This window comes from Portunus trituberculatus, chromosome 39, assembly GCF_017591435.1.
Source record: "Portunus trituberculatus isolate SZX2019 chromosome 39, ASM1759143v1, whole genome shotgun sequence".
NCBI lineage: Eukaryota > Metazoa > Arthropoda > Malacostraca > Decapoda > Portunidae > Portunus > Portunus trituberculatus.
Window position 1 is genome coordinate 16941444 of NC_059293.1, and position 16126 is coordinate 16957569.

Consider the following 16126-nt stretch of genomic DNA (forward strand, 5'->3'; position numbering starts at 1 on the left):
CGGAGGGATAGTTAAAGGAGTATCCTGGGATTGAGAAGTTAGATGTTCATCAGAGGGGACTGTGGGAGGAGGGTCAGTGCGAGGAAAGCGAGGGTGGCGGAGGGAAGAGGCAGGAGGGTGAAGGGAGAGGCGGTGATGGAAGAGGGGCTGAAAGGGGTCAGGATTTGGGTGAGGATGCTCAAGCAAAGTCCACTCATTGGAGGCTAGGGAATCCGTGCAGCAAGGTGAGGGAATAGACACAGTGTTAGTGATATCACAGTCACACACAACATGGGTGGTGCAAAAACTAAGTAAAATATTCTGGGTAGTAATTTTGAATAAAGAAAATAAATGAAGAGCAAAGCAAGAATTAGAGTAATTTTTCAAGACAGGATTCTTTATCTTATGTTCAAGATAATCAGGAGTAAATCTAGTTTTTCAAAGGCTAAATGCATACCATAAGATATTTGAATCTATTATGTGAAAATTTGTGATTTGAGAAATACTAACCATCTAAAGACATGGAATCTAAGAAACAACACTGGAGCAGATACAAAGGACCTTAAGATATCAACATATATGAATATGTCCTGTAAGGAAAGCCACAAGCAAAGGTTATATGTAAATCTAAACTAAAGAATAATGCATAGTCAGAAAACTTTTGATGGACAATAAGTCTAGAAACAAAGGTAGACTGCATACTTACATGGCTCAACACGCAAGTAGACAGACTTCCTCCTGCCTGGTGTGTTGGGGGGCACTCCCTGAGCCTCACAGTAGTAAATACCTTCATGCTCCATCTGAGGAGAGAGACATGATAGCTAACACCAAACTTTAATCTTCTACTATTCTGTTGACAACATTTTTCATATAACACTAAAGAAGCTGGTAGTGGCAAAATTAAAAAGATAAGGAGATCAATAATGATAAGCAGATGGATCTACTCCTGTACAAACTGAACACACAAACACACACACACACACACACACACATGTGGATAAGTGTAGATATGGAGACGGGACCACACGAGCATAAAGCCCAGGCCCTGTAAAACTACAACTAGGTAAGTACAACTACTGTAGGTAAATACACAGAAGTTGGACAAATGTATACATGGAGATGGGGCCACACAAGCATAATGCCCAGGCCATGTACAACTACAACTAGGTAAATATACACACACACACACACACACACACACACACACACACACACACACACACACACACACACACACACACACACACACAAATCCCGGAACTTCCAATATGCTTGGTAACAACTCATCTATGTTAGTATAAGTCACTCTTAATTTATTGCCTCCTTCACGACCTCCTCTTTTTTCCTTAGGTACCACTTCTTTAGTCTCATATCCAGAACCCTCCTGTAAAAATTGTGTGTGTGTGTAATTCACCACAGTCGCCTGTTGGTCACCCAGCCAGTCTTCCCCATTACGGAGTGAGCTCAGAGCTCATAGACCGATTTTTGGGTAGGACTGAGACCATATCAACACACAACACACACCGGGAAAGCGAGGCCACAACCCCTGAGTTACATCCTGTACCTATTTACTGCTAGGCGAACAAGGGCCACACATTAAGAGGTTTGCCCATTTGCCTCGCCGCTTACCGTGACTCGAACCCGGCCCTCTTGATTGTGAGTCGAGCGTGCTAACCACAACACTACGCAGTGTGTTTTCTTTAAAACTATGCACACTTGTTGCTGAAACCACTTCTTTGAGTGAAGAAATGTGCATAGTTTTAAAGAAAAATTGGATAAGTGTAGATATGGAGACGGGGCCACACGAGCATAAGGCCCAGACCCTGTAAAACTACAACTAGGTAAATACAACTAGGTAAATACACACACACACACACACACACACACACACACACACACACACACACACACATGAGAATGTTTTGAGATATGAGCTCCTTCACAAAATGAATTAAGCTCATATCTATAAATATATATACACACACACACACACACACACACACACACACACACACATATATATATATATATATATATATATATATATATATATATATATATATATATATATATATATATATATATATATATATATATAAATCAATGTCCTGTTCAACATTTGTTTATTTGATTGATAACTGCAATAAACTTGGTAATGGACAATAAAAGGCCACTTGCCTGGATACGAGGCATAGTGAGTCGTCCACGGATATCTGTGGAGCCTTCAGGAAGGGGGCGGCCTCCATCCCTCACCCAGCGCACTGGGGTTCGAGTTGCACCTTCATCTCGGCATTGGAAGACGACCTCTTGAGCTGTATCATTCATGGCAATTTTAAAAACAAAACTAGAACATCAGCCATGATTGACCTCTTATAAATGTTTTACATGATTTCCAACCAAAATCTTTACTTTCTTCCCTCATTGGTATAGTAAAAGGTATGTATAACAATTCTGATAATGAAACTACATTTTGTTGAAACTTGTTTTTTCAAATGCCTTGATTTGATATTATCTACTAAAACAGTAATTATCAAGAAATATAATATAGAAGTCATGTTCAAAATTCAGCACTGATGAATCAAAAGTGATGATGCAGTACATATGTGTACTCAATGCAGAAACTAGACATTCATATGGATATATCAATGTGGTGTGATTTCAACATCAAGGGAAGGCATAAGTAGCCATTCTACTAACCTAAAACCAATAATAATATACAAGTTATTTATATAAATATATATATATATATATATATATATATATATATATATATATATATATATATATATATATATATATATATATATATATATATATATATATATATATATATATATATATATATATATATATATATATATATATATATATATATATATATATATATATATATATATATATATATATATATATATATATATATATATATATATATATATATATATATATATATATATATATATATATATATATATATATATATATATATATATATATATATATATATATATATATATATATATATATATATATATATATATATATATATATATATATATAACTTCTATCAACCAAAAATAACTAAAACTATTAAAGTGAATCAACACAAACAAATACACACAAAAAATAGAGATAAATAAAATAAAAATTCAAAAAATAGATACTCATGTATGTACAAGTAGCAAAAAAAGAAAAATTTTCCATATCAAATAAGACTGAAAGCCATGCAAAGATGAAATGTAACACAGAGGTTTTCCTGCTTACCTTCTTTAACTTTGACAGCATTAAATAGAACAAACTTATCAATTTACTCTTGAGAAATATGATGCTAAAGGTTTAGTCTATGCGATACACAAGCATAATTGAACAACTTTATTAACAAGCAGGTACATATACCCTATCTGACTAGAACATGAAATGTATCACAATATTTTTAATAAAAGGAATTCATATCCTTAACATCATATTTCCATGAGTCTTAAAACTATAATGATGCTCAGAAATGTTGCATGTGTCAAGTTCGTTTACAAAAAGTGAATGAAGCCACACTGTAATGCCAGTGGTTGCTATGCTGGTTGTGCAACTTGGTTCTTTCTAGGGGAAAGAAGATTTGCATGATGAAATTAACCACAGATATTTGATCTTCTCAAATATTAATGCTAAACAGTGTGCATCACTAGTCATCTCAGCTGAATAGAATAGCAGAAAACTCTTGTTGAGTTATTTTACTTAATCAGCACATGAAAATATTGGTGTCAGCTGTGGGCCTGACAGATTAAGCATTTGGCACCAACATCTTAATTATAGATTGGTGCTTTTGTTACTTGGCTCTATGGGGCCTCCAGCACATCTCTGAGGCTGCCTGGCCCCCACACAACATCCCTGAGTCTAGACACAAGTCAAAAGTGCATCAGTCAATACATCACACAGATCCCAAGTTGGGACAACACACATATTGAGGAGATGAGAGTAAGCTGGCTTTAGTTTATTAGAGACAAGTTCAGAGTTTAACCTGAGTTAAGAGGAGAACTGCCTTGCCTTATGTTGTCACTACAGACATGATGCAGTTAGTGACACACTGTACAATCTCTCTTCTGGAAAGAGATCAAAGCTGCACAGTGATTTACGATAAAGCCTTAAGCCTGTCTAGACTTTGCAGCAATAAAAGTGGATATTTCTTTCATAGAAAATCATCTCTGAGGAGGGACTGTAACAGCAAACAAAAAAAGTCAGTCACACTACCTCAAAGTAGTTCACCTCTTTTGAGGCAAGAAGGATCTCCTGCATCAGGACTTGTCTTTCAAGGTACTTTAGCAGAATTATCAGATGGTATTAGAGTGTGTTAGTAGGCTGATGTGTGAGTAGTAGGGCATCATGACCAGTAGAAAAAATAGAAGAAGGTGGTGTATGAGAAAGAGAAGGGAAGAAGTGTGTGTGGCCAGGAACATGGAGGCCTTGGAAAAAGAAGGTTTGTGATAGTTGGTGGTGAAGGTTGGGACAAGATTGTATCGGGACTTACTCTGCTTGCTGGTCTGCTCATCAGGGAAGGTTTTCAAATTGATCCTATCACTCGTAGCTGCTAAAGAAAAAATGTAAGGTGAGTCATTAAAATGGAATTCAAAATTGTATGAATCATAATTCACCAGAGACCAACTTGTCTAAGTGAATTACGACATCTATGGGTTTTGATGGATTTTATGCAACATAGCCCAATTCTTAAGAAAACTTTCATACAAAAAATAAGTTCTGTTGTGTTTTCTAAATGATGACTTCATTTCTGTCTTATTGTGATATATTCTACTGCATATATTGTACTGTGTATTGTGCATTTTCTGTACTTGTCCTTATTGTATGCTTAGTACTACAAACGTTATAAAATCATGTCTAGAAGAGTAAACAAGAAGGAAAGCTTTAAGAACAATTACATATATGCTGAACAAACTCAAAATTTACCACAAACATGAAAAAATATGCATACTGGGAAGTATAAGAACAAAAAGACCAGAGGCAATAAAAAGAAAAGTGTATGATTGATAACAAAAGCTTTGAAAAGGCCATTAAAACACTGACCAGAATAATAATGGGACTCAAAGAAACAACATAATATTAAAATGTATTAAGAAAGCAAATTACATCAAAATGAGACTACTTTTTTTTTAAACTGGAAAAATGTTTAATAAATGATACAAGAAAAATCATATGGGAAAAAATAAAATAATAGATAAAAACTCACGACAATCAATTTCATCTGAGCCATCACTGCAGTCTCTTCGGCCATCACAGCGCTGCTGGCTGTTAATGATACGTCCATCCCGGCACTGGAAGGTGTCTGCAGAAAAGTGTGTGCAGTGTTATATCTATTGTGCCTCAAATGGCTTGCCACCTAACACACTGGCACAAAGAAGGAAGAATATTGTTCCTTCAAATCCTACACTTGATAAAAAAGCTTCAACCTAAGATCATTATCCCCTCTTACTTCTACAAAAGAGGAAAGGATGAAAAAGCAAGATGGCACACCAGGGAGAATGGAAAATATGATGGACTATGGCAATGTGCCCTCTTTACCCTCATCACTGAAAATGGAAAGAAGAAATAAAGAAAGAAGAAAGATAGCAGGTGGAATTATGTTCAGCTTGAACATGATATATCCCCAAGATCAGCAGTCCTATCATCCCAACAAAGCTTCTTCCCTTATGTATCTCTCACCTAAAGTGTACCAACACCACACTTGTCGCCTTTCCTTGCATCACCAACTAATACTTAAGTTTATAGCATCTTCCCTTGCTGCTCTTTCTAACACTATCACTATTCCCTCATTTGATTCATGGAACTCTTGCCAAATGTAAATCATATGATATGCAATTTCCTATAGCTTATGTAATTATTTTCATTAGTAGTTTATATTTACAAAATGAAGAAATACAATGAAACTAAAGTATGTTTCTGCTTTTTCTCTCTCTTCATATTAATGAAGCAATCAATAGTTGTTGCATGTTTCAGTAAACTATCTCCTTTATCTAACAGGAAATCCTAGATTTCGTTCTGTTTTAGTTAAATTTGCCTCTGAAGTCAATGTCATTACTAGAAATATCTGTGCTTTGTCAATATGATTAATTTCTATCAATCATCTACCTATATACCAGACTGAACCGAGTGTTATCCTAACATGCAAACATTGTACTAATATTCATAAGGAATCTCTAATTTTTTTATAATTTTTATGTTACAACTTAACTCATACATATTACCCACTACTGCTGAAATCAAGCGACTACAATCACATGCATATTAAGCTTCCTTCCGCACTTCTATAAAGTAAATGAGGATCATTGGCAAATTAAGTTCACATTCTTTTATAGTTCAGTGTGAGAACAAAGCAATAATATAAGACTTGATTGCATTTGAATTAAATGGTTTAAGGTGGAAATTCGTTAATTTGGTCAAAAAAATTGAAAAATTGGAAACTTGGTACTTGGGTTCGTCTCTGGAGAGGGAAGCCATGGCCGAAGTTGCCAGGCACATAACACACTGCTTACCTGGTAATGGCGGGTTTAAAGAGCCGGCCCTTTCAATACCCAAGCGTGCGTACGCCCCTTTTTCTTCTAGTCTTTGTTTTGCTTGTATTTATTATTTTTTTTGAGCTGTTTTATTTATTTTTGCGTGATGTACGATAGTTTAGTATCAGGCAGTGAGGGTGAGGAAGACGCTACTCCCTCAGTACCAATCGATACAAGCAGTTGTCAAGGGATTATGTAAGTACATATCTGAGTTTGGTACATATTGGAGTGAGTTATTTATTTATTTTTTTTATACCATGTGGGCTTTTCACGGGAATTTATGGGCTAAAGGGGATACTTTTTAGGGTACCTCCTATCTTAAAGCCCACCTGCTAGGAAACCGTTGCCCCGAGTGAGGAAGCGAGTTATGTGGGGGTTTTGAAAATGTTCACAGAAAATGCGTTTTCTCGACTTTCAGTTTTTCAGCATATACTGTTGAATAACTTTTTCAGTAATTGGTCAATTTCAAAATTTTTGCAGCAAAATGATCAACAACCTCATCTTAACAAATGCCAGCATGATAATGCATGAACTCACTCAAATAAATTTACAACAGGCTTATAAACTCAAATTTTTGATGAAAAAAAAGGTAACAATTTGGCGTGTAATGAAATTGTTATAACATAGGTTATGTGTATGCCGATGCTAACATTTATTTGTTGTTATGTATATTATATGTGGTTAAGAGAAAATTGCCACACTGTTATTAGTTTTGATTTTATAATGGTATTTTGAATTATTTTCTTATCGCCGAAAAAATATTTATTGCAAAAAAACTACGCCACATTTGTGTACCAAATTAACACTGAAGACGTACACCATAAACGTACACCTTGTGTATAAATATTATTGAATTCGGTGAAAAAATAGCAATGGGAGAGCCAAAAAACCGATATTGATATCGAGTCATCGAATTACCACCTTAAACTAACAAAGCATCTATCATATACACAAGCATAAAAAAAATTATGACTTCATGTTAACTGTAGGGAAAATTCTTGTTATGAAGAAAAGAAAGGAGAACAAAGAAAATGTTTGATAAAATGTACACATATCACACACATCATACTATCATATACTATTTTTGATATTTTCATAAATATTGCACTAAAAGTGTAAACCTTTGGAGAGAATGAAAAAATAAGGAAGAACAGCATGCAGTCAGTAGATAAGTGATGCTTCCCTAAATCACTACAACCCATTCACAGGCAGTAACAGAGATAAAGAAAATTACAAGAAAGGGGAAAAAAAGTACCATAATTGCAATTAATCTCATCTGAACCATCCGGGCAGTCAGTGTACCCATTACAGTGAGAATGTCTAGCTATGCAGAGGCCACTACCACACTGAAACTCTCCAGGAAGACAGCGCTGTGGTCTCGCTGATGATATAAAACATCCTCTTAGTACTTTCTGTGGCTCAAGCATCAACAAGACAGATTATTAATGCATAAAAGCACATCTTGTTAATGTCATACAGTCATGGAGTGTAAATGAAAATAGGTCATTGATCTTTGGAAGCAAATCTTGTTATTGTTATTCTTTTTTTTACTCTGGAGTAAGTTGGGAGAAAAAGGTTATTGATGCTTGAAAACTCATCATGTTGAGTTACATACATCCATCATCCACTTTTTTATTGAGAGAAGAAGTACATTATTACTGCATGAAAACAAATCCAGTCAGTAAATTTAACAATGTTTGAATGAGGAAGAATAGTAATTCACTGAAGTTTGAGGGGAAAGGAGTGATGAGTTTCCAGATTTTAAAGAGCAAAATAATCATCAATTAAGTCATATGGAAAACATATCTAAAGTTATTATAGAAATGGTTAGAAAATGGTACTGGTAACATTAGAGAAAATAAGTTGATATATTCAGTCAAAAGGCACAAAATCACATTAGTTAGGCCATCCAGAAAACAGGCTGATAAATGTTGAAGCAAAAGAGAAAAGAGAATCATATTACTAAGGTTAAAAAAATTGTCAAAAGCTGAGAAATTGCATTAGTGGTTCATTGAAGAGAAAGAATGGTAAGATTTACATACAAAAAAATGCAACAGACGTCCTGTTAGAGAAGTTGAGTAGAAACAGCTTGTATTAGTGGGAAAGAACCTAATGCCTGGTATATGAAGTGCAGAAACTTTCATTGTGACTACTGGTGAGAGAGCAACTTTCACCCACATGATCATTACCTTGTCACATGAACCTGAAAAATACAGCAATCATGTCAAAGTTAGTGATAAGTATTCCACCAAGCTGCAGCAATTCTTTAAGATCAAAGATTGTCTTATAAAGCATATTGGTGCTGAGCATCTGGTAACTGAGTGGATGAGTCAAAATCATTTCACATCATCTACTCTTGTTAGGACTGGATAGCCCTTATAGGCTTCACTTCAGAACAACCAGTAAATAAGGCAGGTCAAGCTCCAATCCATTATGATATTTTTTATTTTATATAAGCATCTCCTTGTTTAGCACAAAAACAGCCAGACGTATTACTGCTGCCACTGATTGCTTCTTTTTAGCTCACATGCTAATTAACACATTACATGTTTTGACAATATTTGAAGGGAGACTCAACATTACTTGTAGGCAAACCTAAAAACACAGAGAAAATATGCTAAAGGGCTATCATTGGCATGCAGAGAGAGAGAGAGAGAGAGAGAGAGAGAGAGAGAGAGAGAGAGAGAGAGAGAGAGAGAGAGAGAGAGAGAGAGAGAGAGAGAGAGAGAGAGAGAGAGAGAGAGAGAGAGAGAGAGAGAGAGAGAGAGAGAGAGAGAGAGAGAGAGAGAGAGAGAGAGAGAGAGAGAGAGAGAGAGAGAGAGAGAGAGAGAGAGAGAGAGAGAGAGAGAGAGAGAGAGAGAGAGAGAGAGAGAGAGAGAGAGAGAGAGAGAGAGAGAGAGAGAGAGAGAGAGAGAGAGAGAGAGAGAGAGAGAGAGAGAGAGAGAGAGAGAGAGAGAGAGAGAGAGAGAGAGAGAGAGAGAGTTAATCTTAAGTGAAACCCTTTTTAGATGATTAAGAAAGAATTAATATCAGAGACACTGTAAATAGACATGGCATGCTAAGGCCACACAAACCCATATGTTAGTACAACAAAATCTCCCAGGGAAATTCTAAAAATCAGAGAAGACAAATTGATTAGCTGTTGTTACAAAATCAGCAAGGTAAAGTAAAGAAAACCAGTTGTGGTATCACACCATCCCAGGAAGCAAAAATGCTGCAAAATCTCACTGGCAGAATCTAAAATACAATCACGTATATACATTCTTCATGATTAGTAAGACAGGAACAAGGCAAAGACAAACAGAAATAATCATAAGGTATTAGTAACATACAATATCCCACAGGTGCAAAAGGTGGAAACAGGTAAATGCTAAAAAGAAGATAGATAAAATAATCAATCAAGAATATGTAGTTATCAGTATGGTGCTAAAAGCCAGAGAAATAGTAGAGCTAGATAGAAAGGTATATATTATATTACTTTGGGGAGGGGGAGGAGGAGGAGGGGGAGTGGCAGGAGTAGTAGTAGCGGTAGAACTGGTAGTAGTGGCGCAGTTATCTTCATCAGATCGATCTTGGCAATCAATGGGGCCATCACAGACGTAAAACAGAGGGATACAGTCACCACTGCCACACTGAAACTGATCATCCCGGCATGCTGGAGGTCCTGGGTAAATGAAGGGCCAGGTATGAGTAGGAAACATAATGTAAGACTAGTTATTTGGCACAAATCTATTCAGCTGCTTTAATCAAAATCTTCCTTTCATTTGAAAAAAAAAAATCTCAAAATATGCTCTTCCGTTTTTCTTGAAGATGGAAAATGTTGATTAAAAAGTTAGCCGTGTAACTTGTGCCAAGTCACTAGTTTTCAACTGTATGTGTTAAGAGGGTGTATCACACCTGCATGGAAAGTTCTCATTCATAACTTTCCTATTATACACAGTATTCTCACTATACATAAACATTTTTTATTGAATCCTGATTTCTTGAGTAAAAATCTCACAAAATAAAACATACTTTTTTTTATGAAATAATCCATGAGAACTTAACATGCATGAAAGTACAAAATTATCAAGTAAAAATAAAACAGACAGACAACTTATAAACAAAAATTTTTCAATGTAAACAACATTGGCTTCCATGAGAGGGAGGAGAGGGACTTCCAACACATCATGCCAGCTAAAGGAAGGAGACTAAAACATACTGGGGGTGGTTGGTTCTGGTGGTGGTGGTGGTGGTGGTGGTTGTTGTGGACAGTTTACTTCATCTGATCCGTCATAACAGTCCCGAACCCTATCACAGACAGATTCTTGACGGATGCATTGACGGTCAGTGCATTGGAATTCTCCTGCACCACATTGTCCTGGACAATGGAAGAACTCATGGGGAATGGGGAGGCTCATTCTTAGCAACTATTTTCATGCTACACCTCTGCCAGTAACATGTAAACCCTTTCACTGCTAGGTATTTTCTTTTTAGCAGCCATATAACTCTCGGCCAAACTGCACAAACTTTTTAAATGTTTCTGTATTCTACAAAACACAATTACTTTCTTTTTCTCAGTGTGCTTTATGCAAACAATTTTTACTTAGCTCTTAAGTTCTGCAAAAGTTGACTCCAGCAGTAAAAGGACCAATGTCACTGGTACCAACCTATACAATGGACATGTTGGTCCACTGCATTCGTACAGTAACCTTTATATCCTATTCATTGGAGTCTCTCAACAGCTCCCTTTCTAACCTCAATCATCTACCTCCCTCAATTTAAATTTTGCATTACTGCTGATTCATTGTTGATAAATGTATGTCTTCTTCCCTTAATCAGAGCCCAAATATCATATTCTTCTTAGTTAAAATATTGAAATACTAAGTATCTGAGGAGAGAAAAGAAAATCAAAGCAGCTGATGAATGAATGGCTGGCAAATCAAGTGAAAATAGCACACACTTAAGGCAAAATTAAAGAAAGCATGACTATTGCATCTTCCACCTTATCAAAAAGCAAGAGAGAGAGAGAGAGAGAGAGAGAGAGAGAGAGAGAGAGAGAGAGAGAGAGAGAGAGAGAGAGAGAGAGAGAGAGAGAGAGAGAGAGAGAGAGAGAGAGAGAGAGAGAGAGATGCCAAATAGCATTTATAAGAAAACAGGCAATATAAGCTTTAAATAATTAGAATTGATCTTGCATTATGCTGCTAATTTTCCTTCCTCCTACACTGTAACTCATTAAATCTGAATGGAAATCTTTATTTAGAGAACAACCTAGTCAAGTTTAACGACAAGAAAAATTAAAAGAAATAAAGAATGAAGCCTGAAATCAATAGACATAGATAGGCAAGACTGACAGGAGAGAGATACTTTAAAGACAAGGAATTTAGAGCAAGAAAGTAGACATAGTGAAGGAAGAGAGGGTTAGGTACAATAATAGGCTGAAATAGTAACAAAGACATATAGAGAGAACAGTAAAATACACCAAGAACAAGGACTAAGAAAGCTACATATCATAAAAAAAAAAGGAAGGAAGAAAACAGAGAGAGGAGGGAGAAGACAAAATAATAATGTTGGAGATAAAGAGATTAATTGAAAGAGGAGCTAGGAAACCCAACAGAATGACACACACTGGTACAGTTATCTTCATCTGAGCCATCACGACAGTCAGAAATCCTATCACAGTATGCGCTTCTGTCCACACACGAACCATCCCGACACGTGAACTCAAATTCTGAGCAGGGAACTGGATCTGAAAGTCAGTGCAGCAGTTCACTATATAAGAAGTAATGCTGAAACTTCTTGGTGAATATTTTACTGTATATGATTCTCCACCCATAATATTGTTACAGAAGTTTATTGCATTAGAAGGAAGCTTAACACTAATACTCAAGAGAAATTACTGAAACTAAAACTGAGTATATTCTATATTGGTTTAATGGCTTTATTGCTTTGAATGAGCATCTCAAGTCATTAAAAACATGAAAGTCCACATGTTCAAGTTTTTTCAGACTGGTTATTTATTTTTTCTTGCAGTATTCTCTCTCTTTCTAGCCACTTTTTTTCATATATCCTCATATACAGTATGCATGAGGTCAAGTTCAATATTTCACCAACCATTCAAAGGAAAACATAAAGGCATCGGTATTTTTTCATGCCCTGCTCTGTTTTTCTCTTTTTATCTATAATTTGACAGACTTATTCGAGGGATGTAAGTGTTAATCTTTCAAATTTCTACAATTTTTTTTTATCACAATAAAAGAATTACTCTTCCCTATTAGTCTACCACAAACAGATTTTCCACATTCAATGATTCAAGAAATATTCAAGTGCTGACATCACTGGATTTCAAGAGTTTTGCTCTGGAAACTTAAATGAAACATGATCGGCTCACAAATAACCTAACTTTTGTTAACCAAAGATGTTTTTTAAATACTTCTTGTTTCTTGTCATTGTTGCTACTGGTGTATTCCAGACATTACATTTTAGTATTTTGGAAGATAAATCCAATAAATATCAATAAAATTCACAAAATATTACAGTATTTATACAAATTACTTGAACTCTCAACTGCTTTGCATAATGAAGTCATAACTCATAAAACTGGAATTGCATTATGGGAGGAACAGAGAAAATACTGCAGTGTATCAATTCAATTATGCTCATGTTTGTTTTTCAATATCTAAGATCAAACCCTAGTATTATAAATCACTAATATTTAGATTTTATGTTAATTTGATTTCCTACTTCAATATACTATATGACAGATATACATCAAAGAGTTAATTTTTTATGATTTTCAGCTGCTTATGTTTAATAGGAAAATGAGATAATAAATAAAAATCAGTCAAATAGACAGAAATAACTAAGGAGAAGAAGACACACCAGGTCCACCAGCCCCACACTGCTCGTCAGACCCGTCAAAGCAGTCCCTGCGTCCATCGCACACCACATACTGGGAAACACATTCTCCTGACTGACAACGAAACTCATTTGCTGTGCATATAGAAGACCCAGCTGAGGAGGAACAAAAACAGCTCTCAGAGACAGAAGAGACAAGTAGGGTGTGTGGTGCTGGGCTGGGCAGTTCTGCTCATTGTCACCTTAAAGCACTCAGCAGCCATGAACATCAAAAAGTAAGCACCCCAGCATACCCATGAAGCCAGCTTGCAATCATGTTACAAACATCATAATAACCACACAATGATAAGCAATGAGCAGAAAAAAATAATGAAGGAAAAAAATATGTGCATACAGTATGTGGAAGCAACATATTTATCAAAATGTTCTTATATATGAAAAAAGATCAATATCAAAACAGGGTGAATATTATGATATCTGATAGCAAATGAAAAAAAAAAAAAAATAGTTTGAGAAAAAAAATGAATAAATAAACAAAACAGATGAAAAATTCACATTAACAAAATATCTGCCTATACCCAATGCCTATTCCTCAACAGTCCTTGTCCCTTTAACCTCATACACTAAAGAGTGGAGATGGCTTTCCACTCAACATCATGGGAAGAGCAACACAAGCTTTTGTGTGGTCACTTGTAGAGAGAGAGAGGATGTCCAGTGGTTTTGTATTCAAGTTTAGAGAAAATCATAAATATGAATACAAATCAATTTGATGTCACACCCACACACACAAAGACAAAGAACACATAGATATATACAATGATTACACCAAAACAAGAATACTGTGATGAAACTGTGTGATCCTCTGGTGAAAAACAACATGCAAAGAAATGAAACCATCAGAGGATTGCAACTGAGAAGATATTTGAGTTTGAAGGATTATTCCAGCAGGATGATGCTTGTTCAGAAGAGGTTAACATTTTGCCATCGGGTAGTCAATTGACATCTGCAACAGGTGGGCAAACCAACTAGCAACATAGTTAAGTGATGTATCTAGCACATGAACTCAACCTGAAAGGTGATCATGTACAGAAAACCTACAGTGCATTTTCTTCATGGCCTCACCATAGGAGAGACAAAGAGATGCATAAGAGGTGGGAGGAGAAAGTAGTATTAGTAAGAAGAAGATTAGTAAGGAATTAATGTATTTCAGCATCCAAGGCTGATATTACAGAAAAGCAGGCAAGCACTGAAAAGAACAGTATATTAGAAGTTAAAAGATACATGAAAGAAGATATATATGTACAGTATAAATAAAAGTTTGGTAGTCATGCTACTGAAGAAGCCATCAACAAAATACAACAAATTAATTCTAGTAAAAAGCTCATTATCATTGTTGTTATCCATGACAATAAAAACTAGAGAGAGAGAGAGAGAGAGAGAGAGAGAGAGAGAGAGAGAGAGAGAGAGAGAGAGAGAGAGAGAGAGAGAGAGAGAGAGAGAGAGAGAGAGAGAGAGAGAGAGAGAGAGAGAGAGAGAGAGAGAGAGAGAGAGAGAGCAATTTGTGTCTGTACATAGCAGGCACTCATGACACAAATGATAGCTAGTAATGGGCAAGTACCGCACTAAGAGAGCCGAACCTGCAGTTTCAGGGGCAAGGACAGAGGTGGAGGGGAAGTTGAAGTTTGGGGTACAAAATATCTCATCCTGCCCTTCTTCACAGTCATCAAAACCATCACAGAGTCGAGAGCGATCGATACACTCTCCAGTGCTGCACCTGAACTGGCCTTCGTAGCATGGGCGGGATGATTCTGAGGTGTGGGGGGGGGGGTTGTGGTGGTGGGAGAGGTGGTGGTGGTGGGAGAGGTGGAGGAGGAGATAGAAAATAAACATGGGCTCTATGAAAGTTGCTGGCATGAGTTTAGTAAATTTGCTATATTACATAGCAAAGATACTATTATTACTACTACTATATACTACTGATACTGTTATAACTACTACTGCTACTATGTATTACTACTACTACTATTACTACTATGGACTACTACTACTACTGCTATTGCTATGTACTACTACTATTGCTACTACTAGTTCTAGTACAGGTTGGACTTCCCAAATCTGATATTTCGTAATCCGGCAAATTCTACAATCCAGCATAATTTCAATTCGTGGGATAATTTAAACTTACCGGAATAAGGTAAATTTTGCTGGAACGCCTCTATGACGTGGTGGTGCATGTGTTTTTTTTTTTTTTATCTTCTGCATGGATATTTACTTGTACAGCTAACACATATCATATAAAAACAATGTTACAGTTATAATACAGGCTGAGTAAGATTATGCCGGGTGTTTCAGGGTGCTTACTTAATCCAGAATTTTCTGTAATATGGCAAGCCTCAGTTGCTGGATTTGGGAGGTTCAATCTGTACTATTATCTTGTAAATAATAATAGATAATTCTTAATAGTATCATCATTATTAATATTATTATAACTATTATTATTATTATTATTATTATTATTATTATTATTATTACTATTATTATCATTATTATTATTATTATTATTATTATTACTATTAATGTTATTTTTGTTAAGAAAGATATACTGTACATAAAACAAAGACATATAGACAGATATACATAGATGAATTTATATACATTATTTACAAATAGGTAGAAAATCATCAGTTAAATTTTGTTAGCTAGAACATCAGACACAGCGAGAGAAAGGGAGAGAGAGAGAGAGAGAGAGAGAG

General features: G+C 35.6%; 1 protein-coding gene across 50 annotated transcripts in view; it reads right to left on the reverse strand.

Moving 5' to 3' along the window:
- LOC123515503 (basement membrane-specific heparan sulfate proteoglycan core protein-like) overlaps nucleotides 1–16126 on the reverse strand; it is a 324199-nt gene that overhangs the window by 84434 nt on the left and 223639 nt on the right. For 47 of the 50 annotated variants that reach the window (XM_045274121.1, XM_045274138.1, XM_045274127.1 and 44 more), the window contains 9 exons: nucleotides 15011–15181; nucleotides 13398–13529; nucleotides 12145–12264; nucleotides 10738–10896; nucleotides 10015–10200; nucleotides 5213–5308; nucleotides 4499–4558; nucleotides 2158–2291; nucleotides 686–779 (listed from right to left, as the gene is read on the reverse strand). In XM_045274121.1, the coding sequence (XP_045130056.1) occupies nucleotides 686–779; nucleotides 2158–2291; nucleotides 4499–4558; nucleotides 5213–5308; nucleotides 10015–10200; nucleotides 10738–10896; nucleotides 12145–12264; nucleotides 13398–13529; nucleotides 15011–15181 (1152 nt within the window). The remainder of the gene's footprint in view (nucleotides 1–685; nucleotides 780–2157; nucleotides 2292–4498; nucleotides 4559–5212; nucleotides 5309–10014; nucleotides 10201–10737; nucleotides 10897–12144; nucleotides 12265–13397; nucleotides 13530–15010; nucleotides 15182–16126) is intronic. The other 3 variants (XM_045274120.1, XM_045274141.1, XM_045274140.1) reach the window with 3 other exon arrangements.